This window comes from Peromyscus eremicus, chromosome 4 (genome assembly GCF_949786415.1).
Source record: "Peromyscus eremicus chromosome 4, PerEre_H2_v1, whole genome shotgun sequence".
Classification (NCBI taxonomy): Eukaryota; Metazoa; Chordata; class Mammalia; order Rodentia; family Cricetidae; genus Peromyscus; species Peromyscus eremicus.
This window is the reverse complement of record NC_081419.1, coordinates 67,494,345-67,509,952: the sequence shown is the minus strand read 5'-3', so window position 1 is coordinate 67,509,952 and position 15,608 is coordinate 67,494,345. Positions and strand designations below refer to the sequence as shown.

The 15,608-nt window shown below is 49.0% G+C and overlaps 1 protein-coding gene across 14 annotated transcripts in view; it reads left to right on the top strand.

Annotated features, from left to right (window-relative positions):
* The window catches only part of Atg13 (autophagy related 13), a 44,413-nt gene extending 33,499 nt beyond the window's left edge, over positions 1–10,914 (top strand). For 8 of the 14 annotated variants that reach the window (XM_059260931.1, XM_059260928.1, XM_059260930.1 and 5 more), the window contains 9 exons: positions 211–309; positions 681–771; positions 3,587–3,697; positions 4,026–4,162; positions 5,435–5,549; positions 5,921–5,998; positions 6,345–6,461; positions 6,898–7,026; positions 9,179–10,914. In XM_059260931.1, coding sequence (XP_059116914.1) covers positions 211–309; positions 681–771; positions 3,587–3,697; positions 4,026–4,162; positions 5,435–5,549; positions 5,921–5,998; positions 6,345–6,461; positions 6,898–7,026; positions 9,179–9,256 — 955 coding nt within the window. In that variant the 3' untranslated portion in view covers positions 9,257–10,914. Of the gene's footprint in view, positions 1–210; positions 310–680; positions 772–2,809; positions 2,909–3,586; positions 3,698–4,025; positions 4,163–5,434; positions 5,550–5,920; positions 5,999–6,344; positions 6,462–6,897; positions 7,027–9,178 lie in introns of all 14 variants that reach the window. The other 6 variants (XM_059260937.1, XM_059260932.1, XM_059260935.1 and 3 more) reach the window with 6 other exon arrangements.
* Positions 10,915–15,608: the final 4,694 nt, after the last annotated feature.

Sequence of the window (15,608 nt, the reverse complement as noted above, 5' to 3'; positions counted from 1 at the left end):
GCAATTGAGAGAGGGAGAGAACATCGCTGTCCCATTGGAGATTTCGAGTGTCCTCAAGCCAGCCTGTCCAGAAATAGAGTCTGTGCTTTCTATTTAGAGACAGACTTCTGGTAGACCTGCTGTAGCTCTGAAGTGAGGGGCCCTCTGTGGACTTGAAGGTAACTGGGAAGACAGTCTAACAAATACTGCAATGTGCTTATTGCATTACAGGCAATTTGAGAGGACACCACCTATCATGGGGATTATCATTGATCACTTTGTTGACCGTCCCTATCCCAGCTCCTCTCCCATGCACCCCTGCAATTACAGGTAAGGACTGGGAGGTGCTCCCCCAAGCTGCAGCTAAGCAAACATCCACTGGTCGTGTGGGTGGAAATGAAAGGCTAGTTCCTTTCTTGCTACTGCCTGTTAGGTACACAAGGCTTGAGCCACAGCATCTTGGGAACTTGTGAGTGTTTAGGATCACAACAGTGATGTCACTTTCTCCCAGAGCAAGTTATTTGGAGCCTACATGAACACCAGTAATTTGTGGGCTATGAAAAATGTTTTTCGGGTTGCTGTTCAGCTTTATGAATTCTGCCTAAAACTTCTTGACACAACTCCCAGCCTTTTTAATCACTGTGTACTTTCTGAAGTTGGCTCCCATCATCATCAAATTGTTTCTTCTTCTTCCACTATAGAACTGGTGAGGATGCTGGAGTCACATACCCATCAGTGGAAGACTCTCAGGAAGTGTGTACCACCTCTTTTTCCACCTCCCCTCCCTCCCAGGTAGGGAAAAGGTTGTGGGCTGTTGTGTACATTCATGTGGGCCTTAGGGAACGTTGTCCAGATTTAGTTACACTCCCTTTGGTGACTGTGGTCATTTAAGGAGCTTCTTTTGTGGAGTAACAGAGAGCCTTCTTCAGCAGTAATAGTGCTTGTTCCCAGGCTAACCATTCTGTTGTTGTCCTCAAATTCTAAAACTCAGTCACAGAATTCTCCTGCATTCTGACACCAGAGAACCACTCTAACCTGCCTGCATGTGTTGATTTAGTTGTTTTTTTTATCTTTTATCTTTCAAAACAGGGTTTTTCTGTATAACTGACTTGGCTGTCTTGGAACTTGCTCTATAGACCAGGCTGGCCTCTAACTCTCAGAGATCCCCCTGCCTCTGCCTCCAAGTGCTGGGACTAAAGGTGTGCGCCACCACACCTGGCAGCACTGCTTTACTTAAGAGCTAACACAGCTCTCCATCTGCCTGTCCACATTCTCTATCCAAGCATTTCAACCACTAACTTCCCACAGGAGTCAATCTGGATTCGAAAACCCAGTTTCAGTGAAACATTCTGATGCCAGCATCCTCAGAGGAAGCATCGCCACAGTTTTGTGTTAATGGGCATGGGTTGAGACTGTGACTGGCAGTCATTATTTCTGCTGGCTGAATTTTGTGGACACTTAATTATCCCCCAAAACTTCTCAGACTCGTTTACCATCTACCTCATTGCCTTATCCTCTTTCGTTTGGACTTCAGGTTTTTGTTTTTTAAATAATGTCTCACCGTGTATTCTTGGCTGACCTAGAACATGTACTATGTAGATCAGGCTGGCTTTGAACTTGTGGCCATTCTCTTTTTCCTCTGCTTCCTGAGTGCTGGGATTACAAGCATGCACACTACTATGACTTTTGTATTATTAGTTTCTTCTAGACCTATCCATTTACCTTTTTTTCTTTTTCTTTTTTTTGAGATGGGAGTCTATGTAGACCAGGCTGGCCTTGAACTCACAGAGAGCCACCTGCCTCTATCTTCTTAGTGCCAGGATTAAAGGCGTGTGCCACCATGTACTACTATAATTTTTGTTTATTTTTTGAAACAAGATCTCATAACTTGAAATGTAGCCAAGACTGGCTTTGAATGTCTGATCCTCATGCCTCCACCTCCCAAGTGCTAGGATTACCATGCTCAGCTACCAGTTTGTTAATGGGGACATTTTTGTTATTAAGTTCTTTTACATTAAAAAAAAATTGTTTTACTACATTTATTTATTTTGTGGAGCTAGGGGTATGCCTCACTACACAGGTAGCGGTCAAATTTAAAGCTGAAATAACAGAACCCCAAATGACCAGCATTTGTATATATAAGTAGCTTTGAAATTCTAAGAATGTTGAGAACACCCAAGCTTTTATTCTCAAGTTCTCCCAACTGCAAGACTATATGATATATGAATACACATTCTCTCTCTCTCTCTCTCTCTCTCTCTCTCTCTCTCTCTCACACACACACACACACACACACACACACACACACACACACACAGCACTCCCAGTCACTCCCAGGATGACGTAGGAAAGAGTGCGCCTGAGCTTGCTAACAGTCTGGCCAACAAATTTTAGCTCTTTAAGCCTGTCCTGCAGACTGAGAGTTTTCTGATCGAGGCCCACGTCCTCAGTTCTGAAGTTCACCTCCATTCTGCTCCAGGCCTCTGGGTTAGAGCTGTTCCCTCACTTCCTCCCACACCTTTCTGGCTGATGACAGACTAATGCTTGGTTTGGGTTTCTGTTTGCCATGTCATTCCCACTTGAGTCAGTTCATTCTCAGCTGCCTGTCAAGGAGACAGGCTTGCGGGGCATGCCCTGAGATAAATGTCACTTCTCAGCACCCCCTAGGTGCTGCTTTGGGAAGCCAGCATGCATCTCCCTGCCTCTCTCCTGAGTCACCACTCTGTCCAGCCTCTCACTGCTGTCCCTTCTGGAGGTTTTTTCCACTTCTTTCTCAAGGTCCTTTTCTTTTTTTCTTGTTTCTCCTGTCTCTCTGTGTGTCTGTGCACAGTGTGTGTTTACTGTCACAAAGGCACATTTTCAGACCCCTACTCCTGTGGTGACGGACACTCTGAGGGTCCCCATGGCAGGACTGGCCTTTTCCCATCAAGTGAGTTCATAATGGGAAGAAGGGGATGTGATCAGATGGCTTCTTTCTACTTTAAAAAAAGAAAAGAAAAAAAGAAAGCAGAGTACAGGGTATAGTTATATAGCCCCTAAGTGTTCTGTGGGATTATTTTAAGGCTTGGTAATTAATTTTAACAGGACACAGCCACAGCCCAGCAACCCAAAATAGTGGTTTTTATTTGCCCCTCCTCCTTCCATTTATGTGAAAAATACATGGAGTTATTTATATCAGATTTCCAAATAAACAGTCCATGACTGGTAATCTTTCTATTTTCAATATAAATAGGAGCTGTCCATTCCCTGGGGTGATAGAGGTGTGATTAGAGAAGATAGTTTTAGTTTCAAAGGGATCTCAAGGACAAAAGAGAAAATAGGGTGACATGGGAAATTCACCCCAGGATTGTGCCCAGGAGATCTGCTGAGCTGGAAACATAGGGAACTAGGTAACCGAGCATTCACTGGAGGCCTTTGGGAAGCTCTAGAGCTAATCCCAGGTCAAACAAGTCTCTGTTTTCTTAATGAAGAAGGCCTGGCCCACCCTTGCCCCTCATTCCACTGTGATCTGCTCCTGCCTTTCTGCTGAGTTCCAGCATGAGTCACATGCTAGGATTGCCTTTTTCTCCTTGCCTCTCCTCTGCCCCTCTGTTTTTCTCTTGCTCAGCTCTCAAGCTCTCGCCTTTCCTATCAGCCTGCTGTCCTGGGCCTTGGATCGGCTGACCTGGCTTATCCAGTAGTGTTTACTGCTGGCTTAAACACTACACACACTCACCAGGTACCTTTCAGGATGGGGAGGACCATGGGCTTCCCAGGGCTGACTCCCCTCCTAAGGGCAACAGGGTAACTTGGAGGACTAAAATGACTCTCTGAGAAGAAGGTGGATCCTCAGATTTTAGAAGGGAAAGACTGCCAGGGTTTCACTCTGTCTTCCCTTTTCCCTCAATAGTCATCACCACGCATGCCTTCCAGTAGCCATATCCCAAGAGAATTAAGGTCCAAGATGCTGCTTCCCTGGTGGAGGCACTGGTGATGGGAAAGCTTATGAGGTTCACCTGCTGTGTGGCATTGCCATAGTTCATTTTGTCTTTCCATTCCCTCCAAAGCTGATGGTTCCAGGGAAGGAAGGTGGGGTACCTCTTGCTCCCTACCAGCCTGCTCACGGCACCCAGGCTGACCAGGAGAGACTGGTGACTCACACACCTTCTGATGGGACGCACTGTGCTGCCACACCCTCTAGCAGGTGAGTTCCCATCCTGGCTCTGCAACTGCTAATGCCATCCAGGGACCTGGACACCCTGACACACAGACTCAGCTTGATATTTCTTCATCCCAATGGTGAAGGTCTTTGATGAGAGTCTAATATTGCAGCTAGTATGTGAGGAAACTGTCCAGGGCTGAGCTGCTCAGAGGAAATAGTAGGGCTTTCTTCTTCTTTATTGAACATTGTGTGTGTTTATGTGCCTGTGCGTGCGCGCGCGCGCGCACACACACACACACACACACACACACACACACACACGTGTATCTGCACCCTGACTGCAAAGTGCCTGTTCCTTCTGAGCACGCTAAGCATTGTCTGGAAAGCTGCATTGAAAGCTATTTGGACAGTCCTGGGATAATGAGAAGACAGTCTCCTCCCCTCACCAACTTCTCAGTGGAGAATGCCTGATGTACTTTTTCATTGGCACAATTGAGTAGTGGGAAGGGAAATTTTTGGAAAATTATTTATTCTATCCTGTCTTTTCAAATGTTGAACCTTTTTCACCTCAACCCCAATGGCATGATCAAAGGAAGAGCTATTGGTCACTTAGTGCCCCAGTTTTCTGCTCCTGGACTCGTCCTGGTACTGTCGAGGAGTAGTTATGATAGTGGACCCTGGATGTGAGGGCTCTGAGAGTCAGGTCCGTCCTAAGAACTCAGAAGCTTCCTCAGTGCTGGGATTGAAGGCGTGGACCACTAAGCCCAGCTTTAAACTATAGGGTCTTGGTGTATTTTTAGTTAATCAGAAAAAAGGGGGCCAGAGGGGCTGGACAGATGGCTCAACAGTTACGAGCACTGACTGCTCTTCCAGAGGACCTGGGTTCAACTCCCAGCACCCACATGGCAGCTCACAACTGTAACTCCAAGATCTGACATCCTCACACAGACAGACATGCAGGCAAAACACCAATGCACATAAAATTAAAAATTAATGAATTTAAAGGGGGCTGAAATGTGAGGTAAATGCTAACCTGTAGCTTCGTGAGAGCGGCTTACTGTGTCTGGCTGCTGTGTGTGGTTGTCACTGGCATTTCTGATAGGATTTTATGAGCTCACAGTGAACATGACATTTCATTCACTTATGTGAACATTTTAGGTATTCCAGAAAGTCCAGTCTTCTTCCAAGCCAAAAGGCAGACAATGGTAGCAACTGGACTTCTTTTCCAGGCTTCAGTTACACAGGAAGGTGGTCTCAGTGACTAGAGTTGTTCTGTGTTTGAGAGTGAGCACCCACTTTCTCTTTCTTCTTCAGTGAGGACACTGAGACTGTGTCTAACAGCAGTGAGGGACGGGCCTCACCCCATGACGTCTTGGAGACTATCTTTGTCCGAAAAGTGGGAGCATTTGTCAACAAACCCATCAACCAGGTAATTTTCCTGCCACTGCCCCAGTTGATGTCTGTGTTCTTAGTTAAGGTCCCTGCACAATGTCCTGTGGAACTACCAAAATTGCTTGCAAAATCTGTATGTGTGCATGTTTGTCTTTGAAGAGGATCAATAACCAGTGGGCCCTGTGACATGCTGTTCCTCAGTTACTGTGACTAAGCATTCCCAACCACACTCCCATAGTCCTCTGCTGTGAACATACTTGGTTGGAGACACGGAGGGCAAGGAGGCCAGGGTAGCATGATTGGCCTAGCTTTGGAAAGTTGCTGGACCTCTAGGCTGCTGGCAGCCTGTAAGAAACAAGTATGCTAGGGGAAGCCAGGCAGGAACACTTCTCTCCTTTATCTCTTCAGGTGACCCTGACAAGTTTGGACATACCCTTTGCCATGTTTGCTCCCAAGAATTTGGAGCTGGAGGATGCTGATCCTATGGTGAGCCCGCCAGTGACTACCAGTTTCCAGTAGATGCTACAGTGGTCATCCTCCCTGGGCAGTCACTAAGTCCTCTACAGGAGCCAGGCTCCTTGGCTTAGGGATTTCCAGTCAGCATTCTCTTTTTTCCTTTGTTTGTTTTGAGATAGGGGCTTGCTACAAAGCCAAAGCTGGCCTGGAACTCTGTAGCCCAGGAAAATCTCCAACTTGAAGTTCTCCTGCCTCAGCCTCCTGAGTGCTGGGATTGCAGGCATGCATCCCCATGCTCAGTGCAGCAGTATGTTTCTGCCCAGTAATCCATAGCCTACCCACAGAGTCTGCACTGACTCCCCTTATTCTGAATTAGGTGAATCCCCCGGACTCTCCAGAGACCACGTCTCCCCTCCACGGCAGCCTGCACTCAGATGGCTCCAGCGGGGGCAGCAGTGGCAATACACATGACGACTTTGTTATGATTGACTTTGTAAGTTACAGTCACCACACTTGCTCTTTGCTGTTCTCTGGAGAGTAAACCTAGAAGCATCTGTCGCCTGTGAACAAGATTTTCATTTCGGATGGGGTGGTGCACAGGCTGCAGGAATACTCTGGGGACACATTTGGAACCCTGGGAACAGCAAGGCTTTTATATCACATCTTTGGTTGAAATTCAGTGTGTATTGGGTTTTCCAAAAGCCCTTTGCTTAGGAGGAGTTTGAAGGGAGGGTCATAAACCTAACCAGGGGAAGGAATGGCATCATCAGGACTAGATGAACCAGACAAGCAAGGTGCAAAGACTTCCCCATCCCTAGATGAGCCTAGAAGAACACTTTCCTGAAAAGAAAGTCTTGTCCTGAGATAACTCTTTGGTTTTCCTTCATGGTCCAAAGATGAACTAAGCTGAGTTTGTGTTGTTTTTAAAGAAACCTGCTTTTTCTAAAGACGACATTCTTCCGATGGACTTGGGGACCTTTTACCGTGAATTTCAGAATCCCCCTCAGCTGAGCAGCCTCTCCATAGATATTGGAGCCCAGTCTATGGCGGAAGACTTGGTATGGAAACCCCTTCCCTCCCAGGGCTCCTCCTCTCGCCTCCTGTCCTCATGTGCCACAGGCCTGGAACTTTGTGTTACTCCATCCTGCCCCTTTGCCTTCCATCTTTGCTGAAAAGGACAGAACTACTTTCAGCTAGTTATCGCTTTTTGGTCATACTTGACATGTACGTTGTGCCTGGCAGTTGTCTTGAATTGCCTTGACTCAGTTTTCTTGTTCACAGCACTTTGAAAATATTGACTTACTGTGCGTTTGTGTCTGTGATGTGGCAGGAGGGTGTTGTGTCTATGCCACAGCATATGTGTGGCACTCAGGTCAGAGGACTACCATGTAGGGTTGCTCTCCCTTTCTGCCTTTACCTGGTTTCCAAGGATCAAACTCACGTTTTTAAGATTGTACAATAAGTAGTTTTACCCATGAAGCCATCTCACTGGCCCTTTTCTGCACTTGGATGTTGCTCACATACTTCTGGGCCTGCTCTTCACTGCAGGGCACATACCTCTGTACTGGACAAAGGAACACACAGGTCCTGAGTAAGGGTCAATGTTCTTGTCTTCCTTGGATGGCTTCATTCTACACTCAGCCCTCCTTATATTGCTGAGCCAGTGTCCTGAGATAGACTGTGATCACCACATCTCTGCTTAAGGCATTTCCTATTTCCTGCATCTGAAGAGCAGAAGAGTGCCCTGAACAAACCATGGACTTGGGGCACTCATGCTATGAGACAAGGTCTCACTATCTGAGGTAGGACTGTGTCCCTGGCAGAAATCTGGGGCCTCAGGAAGTGCTACTCTCGGGTTGCTTTAGCAGAAAGCTTGCCCAGGAATCACAGTGCAAAAAGAAAACTAAGTATTTGATTCTTTTTTTTTTTTTTTTTTTTTTTTTTTTTTTTTGGACAGTTTGTATAGCCCTTGCTGTTCTAAAATTCACTGTGTAAACCAGGCTGGCCTCAGACTCAGCGATTCTCCTACACCTGCTGAGATTAAAGGTGTGTGCTTCCACACCTGGCCCTAAGTATTAGCCTTAAATGTGGCTAAGTTCCAGACTAACATACACATTCTCATCCTCCCCCTCCCCCCAGTGTGTGTGTAACGGGATGAGCCCTGGGCCTTGCACACCCACACCCACCTCATCCTTCAGTCCATAGCTAACACTAGGTGCTTTAGCTTGACTCTTGTAAACTCGGTTTTCATCCTGACCCACTTTACAGAATGGAACTCCTGTGATGGAGTGCCTTGCCTAGGGCAACGACAGTCCCAGCTTTGACTCAAGGTGGGGAGCTCCTGAGCTTAGCCCTCTGATCACTGGCATGTTGTGAGAAGGAAACAAGTTCCAAGAGTTGGAGCTGTGGTCCCCTAGCCAGGACTAGCCGAGGCTTGCCTTCCACCTGGGCAGAGGCCACAGACTCGCCTCAGTTGTTAGAGTATCCAAGCCACTTCAATGTCTAAAATACACACACTTTTCCCAGGCCCCTTAAGCTTTTACCCCATTGTGGAAGGTCACCCTGCAGTTTAAAGCCTTCTGGTGTAGTTTCTGTTGCTTAACCCTGGTGGAGGCAGCCTATGGAGAGGACTGGGTCTTCATTAACAACTGGCGCTGCAGGACAAGCTGGCAGCAAGCATATGGTTGTCTTTCTCTTGATGGTTTTGTAGTGACTTTCAGCCCCCCCACATCCCCAGCCAGTCTAAGGATGCAGGTGTCCAACCTCCCACAGACCTGTGTCAGTCGTGAAAGTGCAGTGGCTGCCTTGTCTTGTTTTCTGAGGGCCTTTTGACACCCACGAAGTACAGGAAGGGTCCCCTTTTAAAACTTTTCCTCGATTGACTGAGCTCTAAAGATGCAGTTTGATTCTAGTGTCTGTCTGCTCTGTACAAAGGCTATTTCATGTTTATTTTCTCATTGTCATGTTTTTGTCAGTTTACCTAGCTCTTGAGTTGTGGTTCACTTTGATTCATCCGGCTACGATACAGCCTGGTGACACCCCCAAACGCTGAGGCCTTATCCCTTCTCTCCTCCCAAATCTGTTCCACTGCCCTGCCTTTCAGCCAGCCTGGCACTGCCCAGTTCTGTGTCCACTTCTTGCACTCTGATGATGAACGGGCTGCCTCTCCCAGGCATTCCGGAGTAAGCTTCTCTCCTCTCCTTGCTCCAGGATTCCTTACCAGAGAAGCTGGCTGTGCATGAGAAGAACGTCCGAGAATTTGATGCCTTTGTTGAAACCCTGCAGTAAGAGTGTCCTGAGTATCTGCAGCATCCCCTTTCTATGGACCCAGCAGAGAACCTCCTATTCCTCAGCAGCTCCCTACCTTCCTGCTGTCTTTGGCCAGGTGAAAGACATTGTGGTTCCCTTTGGACCTCCTGGAGACTCATGGCAGCAGTCAGGCCCAGTGCCAGACTTTGGGAGGACTCTGGCTATAACTGAAGAACTTCAGCAGGGACCATCCTCAGCTACTTCACAAAGGGTGTCATCCTGTTCCTTCTGCTGCCAGCCTCCTGCCTGGTCTGCTACCCTGCAGATGGCCCTGCCTGCTTGTCCTTACCATCAGCCACCTGACATTCCAGCTGGTGGCTGGGAGACTGGGCAAGGCAGAAGGAGCAAGGAGACCACGCTGGGCGAAGGAGGGCTCTGTGTTACCAGTAGATCCTGGACCACCCCACTCTCCCTCCTTCTTTCCCCCTCCTTCCCTCCATCTTAACTCCTGAGAGTCACAGAAAGGTTCTTTCCTCCCTCCACACCCTCCCTCAATTGCTGCTGCTTGGATATAGGACATGGTAAATATTTATTACTTTCAGAGAAATCAGATATTTTATAGGAAAAATATGTTTGGGGTTAGCAGTGTCACTGGGGAAGGATGAGTGCCTCCTGTGCAGATTCCTCAGAACCTGCCCTGCTGCTCTGAGGATCTTCCCTTGCATCCAAGGAGAAGACTAGGAGTGGGGCTGGCAGGGGCAGAGTAGCCAGCTCAAGCTCCTGTGTGGAGCTGCACTGACAGCAGCAGGCAGGCTTTCTCTTGCTTGCTGTGTGCTCCTGCTGAGATCGTCTCTTAACACAGCATCTGCAAAGTGACTGGCTCTTCATGCGGCCCAAGAAATCCCGGGTATGTTCAATGTGATAACTCCTCAAGACACATGGTGCCCAAGGGAGCACTGTGTCCTGCTGCTCGAGTCCCTGAGCCTAGAGCAGGACTGGGGAGCTATTCCTCCCTCCCTCTAATTCCAGAGTCTGTATATGGCCCTGGGTTTACAAGCTGGATTGGTTCCCTTTTGAGAAACCAAAGCTGAGCTTATGGTTGACTTAAACCTTCAGGTATTGTTGCTTGAGTAAGTCAAGTGCCTCTGCCAGCCTGCCCTGTTCCTCTGGCCCCTAGCTCCTCACTGGCAGCAGCTGTTATTCACTGGAGCAGGTGGCTCACAACTGCTTGTTAGTAATCTGCATGTAATCCTGGAGCCTTTCCCCTGTGCATGCTTCTGCTGCCACAGAGAAATGTGCCCTGCAGCAGTGGTGGCCAGATGGCACTGCAGCCTTTGGATCAGGCCTACTGATTGGCCTACTGAACCAGATTTGCTCCCAGAGCCAGCACTGAGTCGGGGTGAGGGCATGGATTCTTGGCAAGGCTCAGCCAGTGGCCTTTGTAGACAGCAGCCTCTGTGTCCCAGACCTATCAGGGAAGAGATCAGGGAAGCTGAGCAGAGCATCCTTCAAGGTGGCCTGTGCCCTTCAGCCCTGCACAGTGGAAAAGATGGGCTCTAGACCAACTCCTGCAGCCAGGCTCAGGCTGGGACCAGGTGGCTGTGAGGCCCCTTCTCCAGTGCTTTGTTGGGAAATGAGAGTTACACTTGGAAATATAATCAAGAGATTTCCAATAAAGTTTTCTGTACTTTACAGTTTCCTATTCCAAATGTGGTCTGGACTAGTCCACTGTTCCACCTCTCTATAGGACTGGGCCACCATCAGGCTCCACTAGAAGGAAGGGTGGAGCCTGAATTTCAGAAAGTCTTGACTGTCAGGGCTGCTTGAGTCTTGGGGCTTGACCAAGTACCTAACAGCCTTAGCTCTCTAGAGCCTTGTTCTGTTCCCCAGGACTGGGCCATGTGCTTGAATATTCAGTGACACAAAGTGCGTGAAGACCCTTGTAAAGTCCCTTTAAAGGGTGGGCTCTTGTCACTAGCATTCCATCCCCTTACACAGCATACTGTCCACCTCCTGCAGGACAAACTACGCAGGGAGAAGGACGAGCAGCAGCGGATACAACAGGGAATGGTGACTGATGGAGTAAAAGGGGCTGTGCCTGAGCAAATGAGGAGAGTGGGGCAAGTCAGTGGCCTGTCAGGTTCAAGCCAGGGCAGTGGACTCTCAGAGGAGTGGTGAAGAACAGGAGAGCCCTGCAGGTATTAGGACTGACACACGTGCAGCCCAGCTATGGCTCCAGTCTTCAGATGTCTGGTAAAACCAGCCCCTACCTGCTAGTGCACATTGCAGAGCTGAAGGCAGAGCCAATGAACAGATAATCCTAGATGCAAAAGTGAACTAGATAATTGCTGTGTGAGGTCCCCTGTACCCACACAGTCAAGTCAGCCCCAAGACAAGAGAATGGGGCCATCAAGAAATTCTAAGTCAGCCCACTCTGCCAGTAAAAGCCTGGGTGCCCTTGTAAATTACATCTGATATAGACAGTAACACAGCGGTCCAACCCTGGGTCAGAAACAGTAACATCCTTGCTGAGCCACCTTTGGCTGGAGTCTCCAAAAACACAGTGCTCAGCTGCTCCATGACCAGCAAGGTGTCTCATTCTTAAAACAGCCTATACCTGCGAGACCTCCTGTTGCTAAGGTTTTGTTTAGCACCCAAGGAACTGCAGAGGCCCTGCCAGGGGCGCAACCCAAGTAAACAGCTCTCCCTGTCTCTGGTCCTGCTGTTCCCTGGCTCACTGCCTCAAGGTTCCAAAGTGTCACCCAGCTTACAGCTGAGCAGAGCTAGCAAGAATGGAAACTGCCAAAGTCTTGTGTCTCGGCACCTGGAATCAGGCCACAGTTGTGCAATGGAGCTGCTTCCTTGAAGCTCAGAACCAGTGTTTTTAACACTGACTGTCTCAACACTGGCAGAACCAGCAACTCTGGCTGCTGCCCTTCCCCTAAAGAGGAAATATCCTGGGCCACCATAACCTCCTGATAGCAATAGGCAGATATTTGGAACCTACCCTTGACAACTGTGACAGGTAAAATTCTGTCTTCCTCCCAGTTGCAAGCCATTAAATTGCCATAAAATACACATAAAAGACAAGTGTGAGCTTGGTGGCGGCGGCGGTGGCATTTGGGAGGCAGAGGCAGGCAGCTCCTCTGAGTTCAAGGTCAGCCTGGTCCACAGTGCAAGTTCCAGGACAACTAAGGCTATATAGAGAGAAACCCTGTCTCCAAAAAACAAAATAAAAAAGTGTAATGGTACAAGCTTATAATCACTACACTCAAAAGGATCACAAGTTTGAAACCAGCCTAAGATTTATCATCTTGGGTGTAGTGGTGCACTCCTTTGAATCCAGCACTGAATGGCAGAGGCAGGGGGATCTCCGAGTTCCAGTTCCACAACAGCTGCATCCCCAGCATGAAAATAACCATTTCAGCCGGGCGGTGGTGGCGCACACCTTTAATCCCAGCACTCGGGAGGCAGAGCCAGGCGGATCTCTGTGAGTTCGAGGCCAGCCTGGACTACCAAGTGAGTCCCAGGAAAGGCGCAAAGCTACACAGAGAAACCCTGTCTCGAAAAAAAAGAAAAAAGAAAATAACCATTTCAACCTTTAAAACCAAGCAAAATCTACTCAAAAGAGGGAAGGAGAGCAGACTTTTCATATCCTGTGTGGCTAGGTGGCAGTGGAGAGTCTAGCCTCCCAGGCCAAGAGTCAGGTTGGGGAGGTGAAAGAAAAGAGGAAAATTGAATCCCAGCTGGCTGCCATGTGAGGCTGGGATGATCTCTCTGGTCACTTTCCCCATAGACAATATTTCTAGTCCCAGAGGAACCAGTTTTTGATAAATGTATATAGTCCCAGTTGGAAACCAATCCACCAATGAGTGGGTAAGAATCAAGACTCAAGCCCGAGAGCTGAGCATGATGGTTTATGCCTTTAGTCCCAGCATTCAGGAGGTGAGTGGATTTCTGTTGAGTGTGAGGCCAGCCTGGTCTACATAGTTCCAGGAGTCAGACCCTCTCTCAAAAATAAACAAAAAAATTCAATCCCTAATGTGACTGTGAAACCCATCCTGATGTCCAACATGTTCACTCTAGTTCTCTCCCTTTTAAGTTCCCTTCACACAATCAGCTGGGAGAAGAGGCCCTGGTCCTATGATACAACACAAGGTAACCAGCTGGAATGCTGCACATAGCAAAATATGAATGGTGACTTGGTACTTCCTTGCCCAGAGAATGATCAAACAAGGAAAGGGAACAGTTTCACAGAGCACTGTCTTCCAGGCATAATATGGCTCTTAGCTTTTTTAAAAAATTTGTATGTGTAGATGTATGTCTGTGTAGAATGTGTGTGTAGTGCCCAGAGAGGCCAGAAGGGAGCACTGGAGTTAGAAATGGTGGTAAGCTGCTGTGTGGGTGCTGGGAATTGAACCCAGGTCCTCTGGAAGAGCACCAAGTGCTCTTAACTCCTCACTCTCTAGCCTCCCAGTCCTTATTATTTAACCAGAGCAGGTGTTACATGCATGTGACCTTCAACACCATAGAGCCTTAGGGCTCGAGAGATGTCGCCATTGGTGAGGGGTTGGCTTCAAGTCTGATAGCCTGAGCCTTTCCTCGGGACCTACGAAAAGGGAAGGGCAAAAGCCAGTTCACACAACAATGACATTGAAAATGTGAAGTAAGGGCACAGGAGGGAGTAGGTAGGGTCATTAGATCTTCACTGGGAACCCTACACCTGCCACTCTCCACTCTAATTCTGGCCCACTTGCAGGTGATCTTGGAAGGCACTGGACTTAAGTGTACAGGAAGTGGGGTGAGTCCTGACACAGCTGCTTGGGGTCACCATGGCGGTAAGGACCCAGGGGACTTTGAGTGTTTGCTCAGCTTTCCATAGGAAAAAAAAAGATGGACTAGGGAGGGACGGCCTGAGGCCCTCTTTCTCGGCCACAGCACACTCCCACTCGGTTCTGGGCGGCCACAGCACACTCCCTCTCGGTTCTGGGCGGCCACAGCACACTCCCACTCGGTTCTGGGCGGCCACAGCACACTCCCACTCGGTTCTGGGCGGCCACAGCACACTCCCACTCGGTTCTGGGCGGCCACAGCACACTCCCACTCGGTTCTGGGCGGCCACAGCACACTCCCACTCGGTTCTGGACTTCGGAGCCTTCCTGAACAGCCAGGTGGACGTTTTCCTTTTCCATTTTTATTGAAATACAAAAAGTGCAAATGGTGAAATACATGATTGGTGCCAAGGAAATCATGGTAAGTGTGAACACTGGATTCACAGTAAGAACGCCCCCAGCTACAGACTGACAGAGCAGGGCCAGGAGAAGGGCCCTCAGCAAATGGAGTGTAGCGACACTTGATACAAAAAGGTGGGTGAAAGCAGAGTGTGGCCCCAGGCCGGGCCAGGAGGACAGAAGCAGCCCTTGAGGCACCAGAGACCTGCCACACAGTGGTACAGGAGAAAGCCGGCGAGGTCAGGCCTGGCCTCGTCTGCAAGGTGGTCAGTGCAGATTCCGCAGCACCCGGTACCATCTCTGGAGCTGAGGGCAGGGTCACTGCAGGTACTTCCCTATCACTATGGGCAGACTTCCGGAAGAGGGTCTCAAGTTTCCGCTGGGAGGAGAATGAAAGCTATCAGCTACCAAGGCTCAGGCTTGCTGGAAGACAACAGGGCCCTGTGGCCGCCATCTTCCCTCAAAGGAGCTGTTAGAACCTTCCTGGCAGGGCGATTTATTAGTAAAACCTCTGCCTCTCTTAGGGGCTTCTGAGCTCCTGCCCTCCAAGAGTACCCAGGCGGGACATGAGAGCCACCACAGATTCTGAAGCAGTGGCCCCTCTGGCCACAAGAGGGACCAGAGGGACTCCACACCAGGAGTCCCACCATCGCCACTGGCTGAGGATCTGTGCACATGAGAACCGAGAGAAGACATGGAGGGCCAGGGCTGCTGTCACTGATACTACTCAACACTGGAACTCTCCCGGGAGAGGACCGTTTCAACAACTGCTCAGATTCTGGGTTCTGCTGTCTAGGATGCCAAGTGTGGCAGAAATGGGGGATAGGACACACTGGGGGCAGTACCACTTGGGAGGAACAGACCCAGAAGGCAGAAGAGACAAGCCAGCTCTGGTCTTGTCATCCCTATTAGTAGGAAGGGCAGACATAGGGAACTTATGCCCAGGCCAAAACTCACTTCTATAAAGCATAGCAACTGACCAGAAAGGGAGGTACCTTAGCACAGCCAGCCCAAGCCAAGGAGCTCAGTTGTCCCACTTCCTAGCAATCAGGAAAGAGAGGACCAGCCCCCATACCAGCACAGCCGGCAGTGATTTAGTCTTCTACAGTTGCCAGGAAACAGGCAGGAAAAGGGGAAGGGGTTACTGGGGCTCAGTCCTA